The 11220-nt window shown below is 46.4% G+C and overlaps 1 protein-coding gene across 1 annotated transcript in view; it reads right to left on the bottom strand.

The window, feature by feature from the left end:
- Positions 1-9933, bottom strand: part of nfatc1 (nuclear factor of activated T cells 1) — a 72054-nt gene extending 62121 nt beyond the window's left edge. Inside the window, exons 1-3 of the mRNA XM_083982139.1 lie at positions 9637-9933; positions 5120-6221; positions 3916-4075 (exon numbers count right to left, since the gene is read on the bottom strand). Of these exons, the coding sequence (XP_083838265.1) occupies positions 3916-4075; positions 5120-6221; positions 9637-9655 (1281 nt within the window). The 5' untranslated portion in view covers positions 9656-9933. The remainder of the gene's footprint in view (positions 1-3915; positions 4076-5119; positions 6222-9636) is intronic.
- Between the last annotated feature and the right edge of the window lie 1287 nt (positions 9934-11220).

The raw sequence follows: 11220 nt of genomic DNA, 5'->3' as shown, positions 1-11220 counted from the left end.
TGAAGCCAAGGACCTGCCGCTACAGGAGGAACCATCACAGCCTCTGTTGAAGCTAATGGTTTTTTATTCTCTTGTCTTCTCTGGTTCTGTCGGCGCTGCTGCTGCTGCTGCTGACGGTGATCGGACTGGACGCGCTCCATGAAGGAGGAACCGGTCCGCGGGCGTCGACGAGCCGATGGAGAGTAACTCATCTCCCAGCAGAGGTCAACGTCCAGAGTGGACGTCAAAGGAGAGAAGATGAAGAAACCATCACGAGTGAAAGACTTCCATGACGTCCATTTTTGTTCTGTTTATTCTCTCCTTTCCTGTCTCCGCCTCCTGCAGCCATGTTTTTCTTCTGTTTCTTTGTTAATAAGATTAAAAACTCGGACACAATAATAGTAGGCTATTCTTTAAAACGCATCTCACCTCTGTACCAAACATGGACAATGTGTTAGTCCACCAGGTGGTGCCGACAGTTCAACTTTTCATCTAAACATTAATCAGTCACGATTATTAAAGATTCTTATTAAAAATGTTCAATGCAAAACAAATGATCATGCAACTGTGTGATTAAATTGTAGCTTTATTCTGTCGTTTGCTATTAATCAAAGGCCAATATTGGTATTGGCCTTTGATTAATAGTAATAATAATAATAATAATAATAATAATAATAATAATAATAATAATAATAATAATAATAGTAATAACAGAACGTTACCAGACAGAGTCGTTTTAGAGGTAAATGCAGAGACTGCTTGATGAAAAACTGTCCCTGAAGGCAACGCGCATCAGCGGTTTTGCATGAATTTCCCTCTAAAACAACTCTGTCTGGTAACGTTCTGTTATTATTAGCGTTTTGGAGTTGTTGGGTTGTGTATTTTATGAGTTTGATGAGAGAAACCAAGAAATCCCATGAGCCTCCGTAGCGTAGCTCTGAGCAGCTCACGGCTCTGCTCCGCCGTTCTAAAAATAGCTTGCACCGATAAATAAAGGTAACAAACCTACTGCTATGTGACTATAGGGATTATGGCAATGGGCCAATTTGCCAAAATGTTGGACTATCCCTTTAAAATATTTTGTTTCTATAATTAGTAATATAATTATTTTGACTATTTGATTTTACACAATCATTATTTTTGCGTTGTTTTGCTATGTATTAGCCGTTCTCTATTCAACTGCTAATGACTCACTAGAATCCAGAGCTGTTATTTATCCAGAGGCTGAGGTCAGTGGTGGTGGGGGGGGGGGTTTGGTTTACAGCCCAAACAGATCTGCAGTGATCCACAGTTTTTTGTCGACCACCGCAGCTCCTAGTGTGGTCACAGATCATGACTCAGCTGCTTCGCTCGTCGTCTTCAGCGTCTGCGCTGCGTTCAGCGACGCAATGGAAAAAAACACTTGACTTGACTCACCCTCGTCTGGACAGGAAGTGACTTGACAGCACGGCGATGGTATTCCATTCAGAAATGTGACATCGCTAAATAACAGAGCAGTCAGGTCATTGAACACCACGTCAGCCCCCGATGAGCTCCTCCGACACGTGGGGTAGAAAACAGGAGGAGGAGGAGGAGGTGGGGGGGTAGTGGGGGGCAGTTAAGTGGCCTCACAGCTGCAGCATGAATGTGTTCATCACAGGAAACTGAGAGGCGTCTGGTTTGGGTTTTTACCAACACAAGGTTTGTGTCCCTGAAGGGGTCGTGACATGGTGGAGGTGAAAACTATTTTTAAGGGAATAGTTCACCAAAAAAAAAGAAAGAAATTCAGTCATTATTGACTCCCCCTCATGCTGATGTATACTCTAAAGTAGTTTTTTATTCCTCAAAGTTCATCTGGAGACCCGGGAGGCCGGTTCCTAGTCCAACCAAAACTTTATATGAGAGTAATAGGGCCCGACACAAAAACATCCATAAAACTACACAAAAACCATTTAATATTCCTCCACACTGCTCGTCCACTGCAATCCAAGTGTCCTAAAGGGATATAGTCCAGAGTCTACTGGAAACTACGTCAATTAGGACATTTTTACAGCCTAAACAGTCCTGGATTGAATTTGGGACTGTTAGGCTGTACAGAATGTCCTATATCGTTTCCAGTAAACTCTGGACTATCTCCCTTCAGGACACTTGGATTGCAGTGGACGAGCAGTGTGGAGGAATATTAAATGGTTTTTGTGTGTAGTTTTATGGACTTTTTTGTGTCGGGCCCTATTGACCCTCATATAAAGTTTTGGTTGGACTAGGAACCGGCCTCCCGGGTCTTCAGATGCACTTTGAGGAATAAAAAACTACTCCGGAGTATTCATCAGCATGAGGGGGAGTCACTAATGACTGAATTTCATTTTTTTGGAGAACTATTCCTTTAATGTTGAAAAGAAAAAGATGGACGGATGTCATCGACATCTTCAGATTTGGTGGAAACTTTCATCTGGACTCAAGGATGACCTCATTAGACTTCAGGTTGTCAGACGTCAAAGATCACGAAGACCTAACAATGGATGTTTTTTGGGGGGGAATTTGTGGATAAAATGTCTCAAAACCTCTTCAAGGGAATCGCTTCACATTTGACCTGAGTGTTCACCAAGACCCGAGGCCGAACTGTCGACATTGTGGTGATTAAAAGTCAAAGGTCTTTGTTTTTGGCCTTTTGAGCACAATATGTCTGCAGCAGCCTAAAGGCCCTTTTCCTCTACACAGTTCCAACTCGAGTCGACTCGACTCGGTTCAGGTCCTTTTCCATTATGAAGTCTTCATGGTACCTCCTCAACGTGGACGGAGTATCGCCTCGGCTCGCAATTGGAACCAGGGCTGAGGCGTTTCCAAAGAAGTAGCAGGTACCAGGTACTAGGGATTGGTGGAAAAGGGTCGTTGGGGAACTCCTTCAGATTGGTGATCAATGGTCAGAGGTCATAGTGACTTCCCAATACTTGTTTTTTTGCCTTTTTAAATGTGACACATTGGGTCATTCATTAGATCTTGGTGGTCAGACGTCGTGATGACTTCACAGCACATGATTTTGGCTTTCGTGGGTCCAGTATCTCAAGGAAAACTCTTCGTTTGGCGTTTGACGTTGGTGTTTAAGGGTCAAATTCAGTACAAACCTTCAATTGGACTCAAGGATGAACAGAAGAGTTGTTTTTTTCTGGTCAAAGGTCAAAGGTCAAGGTTGGTTTGACTTCACAGAACATGACTTTGACAGAATCTCACACAGATGGTTCTTATTATAACGACTCTGGATAAACAGGATGTAACTGGAACCAGAGGCTGAGGCGATACCCAAGAAGTACCAGGTACAGTACCAGGTAGGAGTGGCGGCTGGTGGAAAAGGGTCGTTGGGGAACTCCTTCAGATGGTGATCAATGGTCAGAAGTCGTAGTGACTTCCCAATCCTTGTTTTTTCACCTTTTTAAATGTGACATCTCTTTCACATTGGGTCATTCATTAGATCTTGGTGGTCAGACGTCAAAGGCCAATGTCATGGTGACCTCACAGTACTTGATTTTGGCTTTCGTGGGTCCGGTATCTCAAGAACTCCTCATGAAAACACCTCGTTTGGCACAAATGCTCAGACAAACTGATCAGACATTTGTGTTTAAGGGTCAAATTTGGTACAAACCTTCACTTGGACTCAAGGATGAACTGAAGAGTTGTTTTTCTCTGGTCAAAGGTCAAAGGTCAAGGTTGGTTTGACTTCACAAAACATTATGTAATAAGACTTTGACAGAATCTCACACAGATGGTTCGTATTATAACGACTCTGCATAAACAGGATGTAACTGGAACCAGAGGCTGAGATTCTAGTTTTTTTGGATTGATTTTGGTTTTTTATCTGGCAAAATAAACCTCTGAGGATATTCCAGTCACGGCCTCGTGATCCAGAGCCTCACACACACACTGGCTTTAAATGCAGTAGAGCCGGTATACGACAGTACAGACCTGGACCACGGGGTGTCCTCCCGCCAGCGCCTTCACCGCGCCCCGGCTGCCCTCGGTCTCGTAGTGGGCGCGGTGGTGCGACTTGGGCTGCACATCGATCTGCAGGCTGTACGGGCCCGAGCTGGACGGCAGCTGCCAGTCCAGAGCCGGCAGGGAGGGGCTGTTAGGAAAGGGGGGGGGGGGGGGGGGGGGGGCAGAAACAGGTCCAACATGTCAGCTCAACAGGGAGGGAGGAGGGAGGAGGGTTATTTTAGAGACACTTATCAAGGTAGAATGTGCAGAATGTGAGATAAAGCTGTGATGAAATAACAAATATGCCTCAAGTCAGATCTGGTTGGTAAACACACACACACACACACACACACACACGCACGCACACACACACACACACACTCGGATCTTCTTCCTGAACAGTGATGGGAATAACGGCATTATAGAACTTTTTTTCAGTAACAGCAATCACAAAAGTTACTGTTTCCCCCGCTACAACGCCGTTACTTTTACTGACAATCAGCACTTTGAAAAAGTAATTAGTTATCGTTTGCCTGCTAGTTACTTTCCCCAAAAAGTTTGTAACTGAGTTATTACATGATAAAAGTCATTAATTACAACTAGGGCTGCAACAAATGATTATTTTCTTTATCGATGAATCTGTCCATTATTTAAACGATTAAAGGGACAACGAGGAGTTTTTGGAAAGCGAAGTGTTTTCACACTACATTTCGCACACGGTGAAATTCTTGGACCGGCGCAATACGGACGAAAGTGAAAACATTTGCCAAGAATGTTTTCATTGATCAAGAATGAAAGTTCAGCATTCTTCAAGGTTATTCCCATGACCCGCCGGGCAGCATCCGGGAAACCAAAAGTTGGAAATGCTGGGCGAGTCGACCACTAAATAATAACATCAAAATAACTATAAAGACAAGACTATATATTTATCAAAAATGGACCACATTAATATGAGACTCTTTGATAACCAAACTCCTCGTTGTCCCTTTAATCGTCCGCCACTTCCACGCGCTGCTGATCTAAACAGCTGATAGGCGGAGGGATACTGAGTGAGTTAGTTCCAGATAAACGGGAGGTTTTGTGGGACGAGTCTAAGTAATTCGACATATTTTATATTTAAAAAAGTAACGCTATAGTTACTTTTCCTGGTGATTAGTTACTTTTAGGGGGAAAAGTCCAGCGCTGAACTCACCTGACGTACGGCTTGGGTTTGCTCCAGGTGTACGGATGCTGCGGGACGTCCAGGAAGCCGCCGCAGTAACCTTCCTTCTTCAGCGCCAGGCGGTTGGCGGCGTGGTGGTCGTCGTCACAGAGCGACGCCGGGCTCAGCTCCTCGCCGCCGCCGCCCGGCTCCACCTTCAGGCTGAGGGCGGTGCCGCTGTGCTCCGCGCTCGTCTTGCGCGCCTTCATGGGGATCCCCTCGCCGAGGTCGGCCACGCCGTCCGTGGTCAGGGCGTTGATGGCGGCCAGGATGGCGGAGTTGGTGTACTGGTTGGTGTTGGGCAGCCACGTCTCCTCGGTGATGCTGAGGCGCGGCGAGACGTGCAGCGGCGACGGCGGCCCGGGGGAGTGGGCCGGCGAGTACGGGAAGTGCTTGGCGGCGCCGTTGAAGCTGTACTTCCTCTTCGCTCCGCACGGCGAGTTCGGCCGCGAGCCACGCGGACCCATCCAGGAGTCGTCGGTCACGCTGGTGCGAGGCGAGGTGGACGGAGAGTGACGTGGGGAGCCGCCGCCCACGTAGCCGTCGCCCGGCAACGCGAGGGTGGAGCCTTTCGGGGAGACGGACGGCGACTGCCACGGCGAGTTCTGGGGCGAGTTGTCGTAGTTGTAGGAGAAGCCGGACTCGTAGGACGAGGCGTCGGAGTGGCAGCTGCGCGACGAGATGCTGCTGGCCGGGCTGAGGCAGGACGGGTCGCGGTAGCTGTCGGCGCTCGGCAGCGTCAGCGTCACCACCGAGTTCAAGCGCTTCGCTGCCGCCGCCCCCACGGGGAGGCTGCTCTCCTCCACCTCCTCCTCCGGGAACTGACCGTAGGCCGTGATCTCGATGCGCGGGCTCTCCAGGGTCGGGGCGCCGTTGGGGCGGCCGGCGGTCGCAGAGTAGAAACCGGCCGCCGCCGCTGCAGCCGCCGCCGCCGCCGCCGCCGCCAGGTCGTCCTGGGTGTCGTAGCTGTTGTGCGGCTCGGTGACGGACACGGAGATGGCGCCGCTGGACTGGAGGCTGTGGTACTGGGACGGCAGGCAGGGGTTCCCCAGGGGGAGGGACAGGCTGACGTTTGGCGTGAAGCCGTAAGCGTCTGCGAGACAAAAATAAACACATAGAGGTTGTTACCGTGATGATCAGCAAACACAACAAACGCCAAGCCAAGAGAGAAATGTTTTCTATCAGAGTCTGAAGCCGCTTTCCCACTAAAATTACGGTAACATTTTTTTCCGTGTCTTTCATCACTCCCGAGTCCATGACCAGCAGATAGACACCATCCTTTCGACTGTGCGTGGAGTAACAAGGGAGATAGAGCCGTATCGCCCGTAATTAGCTTAGCTCAAACACTGGAAGTGTATGGGTAGTGTTAGCCTGCCTCCACCTAAAGTCGCTAATTAGCTTAGCTCAAACACTGGAAGTGTATGGGTAGTGTTAGCCTGCCTCCACCTAAAGTCACCAGAGAAACTCTTCAGCAACTCTAAACGGAAACCGGCGGGCCGATCTTCATCTCAGAGCTGACAAAACTCTCCGGTAAGGCATCTTGAGCGGTCAAATGCCGCTAACGGGACGAGATCGGTCAAAACGGAGGGTTCAAGCAAAGACGGTTTATTTTGGTTCAAGCTAGCTACATCGAGGGTAGGTTAGCTTCCTATTTCAAAGTAAAAGCACAAATTCTATCGTCATGGTTTTCTGTATGTAAAGGGCAACGGGTGTTTTATTTTGTGAAAGTAACCGGAAGTGCGTTGGTCACAACGGCTATCTTGAGTAGCGCCGCATTCATCCAAACAAAATTGTAAACAGCTGGTATTTAGACAAATTAACGACACACTGTTGATCTAAACGGCTACTTTCTCGCCTAAAAATGTTTGAAATGTCGATAAAGTGATATATTTACAGAGTTTAGAGCTAAAATGAAACCAGCTTCTGACTGCTGATTTCGGCTCGGGTATAGGAGGCAGGCTAACACTACCCATACACTTCCAGCGTTTGAGCTAAGCTAATTACGGGCGATACGGCTCTATCTCCCTTGTTACTGCACGCACAGTCGAAAGGATGGTGTCTATCTGCTGGTCATGGACTCGGGAGTGAGGCAAGACATGAAAAAAAAAGAAAAGTTGGCATATCCCTTTAAACTGTTTCTTTGGCCAGTGGGAAAGGGGTAGCCTATATCAGAGTCTGAATGAACCTGAAGGCCTCGTCTGGCGGGGGGGGGGGGTTCCCCTGAACGCACCACGGCCTGAAACACAAAGCGCCTGTGAACGCAGCTCAGATTAATCAGGAGGGAAACACGAATAAACGCGGCGCCAAAAATATCTGAGGACTAAAAATAACCACGACTGAGACCAGGTGGGTTTTTCTTTTTTTTTTCTTTTTTTCCACGTCACGGTGCCAGAGGCTCTGCAGCCCGACGCCTATAAACTACGACATCATGAACACACACATGAACACACACACACACACTGTGCTTTTGTTGGGCAGTTTTCAGCTGCAAAAATAAACAGGCAGGAGGGACGTGATGCGTTTACTTGCTGCTGTAAAGGTGCACGCTGCATGTGCTCGGGCGCTCGTGGTCCCGCATGGTGCCAAACGCTGAAACTCTGCTCCTGGCTGAGGTCACAGGAGGAGGAGGAGGGAGGGGGTGGTGAGGGGGGGCCATTAGGGGGGAGGTGGGGGTGCATGGGAACCAGGGTTTTGTGGTTGTGGGTTTTCGTGGAGCTCGGTGATACGGATGGGGAGACGACAGACTGATGCAGTCACCGCCACAGCTCCTGTCTGATGTCAATTACACAGAATTAGGGGCCCAGACCATAAAGAGCAACGACGTCATCCTCTGCACCACGTGACCGCAGCTAATAAAAGAAAATTGCGCTCGTCGTGCTTAAATGTGACACACGGTAGCGCCGACTACATGTTTGAGTTTTTTTTCCTGCTAATTAAAGAGAAACTCTTTAGGATTTCCACCTTAAAGGGATAGTTCAACATTTTGGCAAATTGGTCCATTGCCATAATCCCTATATATAGTCATAGCAGTAGGTTTGTTACCTTTAATTGTCGGTGCAAGCTATTTTTAGAAGAGGTAAATTCATGCAAAACCGCTGATGCGCGTTGCCTTCAGGGACAGTTTTTCATCAAGCAGTCTCTGTATTTCCCTCTAAAACAACTCTGTCTGGTAACGTTGTGTTATTATCTCATAGTGTGGTGAATGTGCAGGTCACAACTTGTCCACCAGAGCGTTGTGGAGTTGTTGGATTGTGTATTTGATTAGTTTGATGAGGGAAACCAAGAAATCCCATGAGCCTCCGTAGCGTAGCTCTGAGCAGCTCACGGCTCTGCTCCGCCGTTCTAAAAATAGCTTGCACCGACAAATAAAGGTAACGAACCTACTGCTATGACTATAGGGATTATGGCAATGGGCCAATTTGCCAAAAATGTTGAACTATCCCTTTAAAGTCATGTCTGTTCTGCTTCAGTCAAAATCCCCCAAGGATCAAACATCACAGCTCTCTCTGTTCAGGTTTCAGTGTCTGTCCCTTTAAATGCAAATGAGCCACTGCTCACCAGGCCCCGCCCCCTCCACAGGTACCTGGCTGAGATTATGCAAATTCATAAACTAATGACATCATCGAGTTCGAATGACACTTGAAGCCACATGGATTTCAACCTCAGGAGCCTGAAAATGACCAATTTATTTAGTCAGTTCTCACATTTTGGCGCCAGAAGACAAACACCCAGATAAGCGTTAAAGAGTGACATTTCCATAATATGTCTCCTTTAACGCAGCTGCACGTTCAATTCTGACTATTTTGGGAACTTTCTAGTCATGAGGCGGAGCCACGCCCACCTCGGCAGGGAGGGGCGCACTCTGTCTCCTCTCCTCCACCACTTCTTTTTTTTTGGTAAATCCTGACACAGAGTGCAACTGAACACACACCCACCCACACACACACACACACACACACATTGATGCACACTTTAATAGTAGCTAACTCTCTTTTTAACATGCACACTGCAAAAACTCGTATTTCTTGTCAAAATGTCTCATTTCTCTTAAAAATAAGACTCATCACCTAAAAATTAACTTGTTTTTAGATCATTTTCACTTGTTTCAAACTAATTTTCACTTGAAATAAGTAGAAAAATCTTTTCCAGTGAAAGCACGTTTTTTGTGCTTGTAATAAGGAAGAAAAACTTGCTCCACTATAAGATTTTTCTACTTATTTCAAGTGAAAATATGTTTGAAAGAAGTAAAAAGTGTCTAAAAACAAGCTACTTTTTTTTTAATGTTATGAGTCTTATTTTAAGTATAATGAGATTTGTTTTGACTAGAAATTACATTTTGACTCGAAATAAGACAGATATTGGTAAGATTTAGAGTTTTTGCAGTGCAGCCCTTGAACGCGTCACCACCGCCGCTGCTGCTGCTGCTGCACAGAGACTCTGATGATGATGATGAAGAAGAAGTTGAATCACCGCCACGTTAATAGTTGAATAAAGTGAGACAGACTCACCCTCCTCGGCAGATTTCATCTTCGAGCTCGCGTTGAGATCCAAAAAAAAAAAATGTTAGTAAAAGTCCAAGCGGTCAAACTCTGAGTTTGTGGCGCGATACTTTCTCCATAAAGATGAATTGATTATTGATGTTTATTTAATGTATAATCCTTCCTCCAGCTGCTGCTGCTGCTCGGGATCCTCACAAACAAACCAACAAACAAAATAATAAAATAATAATAATAATGGAGATGAACCAGATGAACCAGATGAACCGGGTCCAGCGGGAGCTCGCAGCCGCCGTGGCCGAGCTGAGGTGTCCGACTGCGGGGCTGCGTGTCGGGGGATCCTGGCTGCTCCGGGTCTCTGTGACGCACTGATCCGGACCTCCGCGCTTTTAAACCCGGGGATCACCTCGGAGGAGCCCCGCCCCCCCTCTTCCCCCTCCCTCTCTCCTTCTCTCCAAACCCTGTGACGCAGGAGCGACGCGCACCCAGCACCAGATGCGGAGATCCTCGGTCCCACACGGGGGCTCCCGGAGGGGGAGGAGGAGGAGGGGGAGGAGGAGGAGCAGCAGATGGGTTATACTATAGGATATTTACATCCATAAGCCACAACTGCACTGCAAAAACTCAAAATCTTACCAAGAATATGTGTCTTATTTCTAGTCAAAATGTCATTTCTAGTCAAAATAAATCTAAATATACTTAAAATAAGACTCATCACATTTAAAAAGTAGCTTGTTTTTAGACACAAATTTTCCACTTTAAATAAGTGGGGCAAGTTTTTCTTTCTTATTACAAGCACAAAAAACGTCCTTTCACTGGCAGATTTTTCTACTTATTTCAAGTGAAAATTAGTTTGAAACAAGTGAAAACTGTGTAAAAACAAGTTCATTTTTAGGTGACGAGTCTTATTCTAAGTTGAAACAGATTAGTTTTGACTAGAAATGAGACATTTTGACAAGAAATACGACAAATATTCTTGGAAATATTTTGAGTTTTTGCAGTGTGTAACAGCTGGATGGTGAAGGAGTGAAGTTTATTTTGCTGCAGCTTCAAGTTTGACTGAGAAACTAAATCACACAGATCAATAACAACAATTATAGCCATGCAGTCACCTGTTGATCCTGAATTTACATATATGAAAAACATAAATGGAGGTCGACATACAAACAAACAACGTCCTAAAGCCTTAAAGGGATAGTTCAACATTTTGGCAAATTGGCCCATTGCCATAATCCCTATAGTCATAGCAGTAGGTTTGTTACCTTTAATTGTCGGTGCAAGCTATTTTTAGAACGGCAGAGCAGAGCCGTGAGCTGCTCAGAGCTACGCTACGGAGGCTCATCATGGGATTTCTTGGTTTCCCTCATCAAACTCATCAAATACACAATCCAACAACTCCACAACGCTCTAGTGGACAAGTTGTGACCTGCACATTCACCACGCTATGAGATAATAACACAACGTTACCAGACAGAGTTGTTTTAGAGGGAAATTCATGCAAAACTGCTGATGCACGTTGCCTTCAGGGACAGTTTTTCATCAAGCAGTCTCTGCATTTCCCTCTAAAACAACTCTGTCTGGTAACGTTGTGTTATT

This window comes from Trachurus trachurus (genome assembly GCF_905171665.1).
Source record: "Trachurus trachurus genome assembly, chromosome: 11".
Lineage (NCBI taxonomy): Eukaryota > Metazoa > Chordata > Actinopteri > Carangiformes > Carangidae > Trachurus > Trachurus trachurus.
This window is presented reverse-complemented; position numbering and strand designations above follow the sequence as displayed.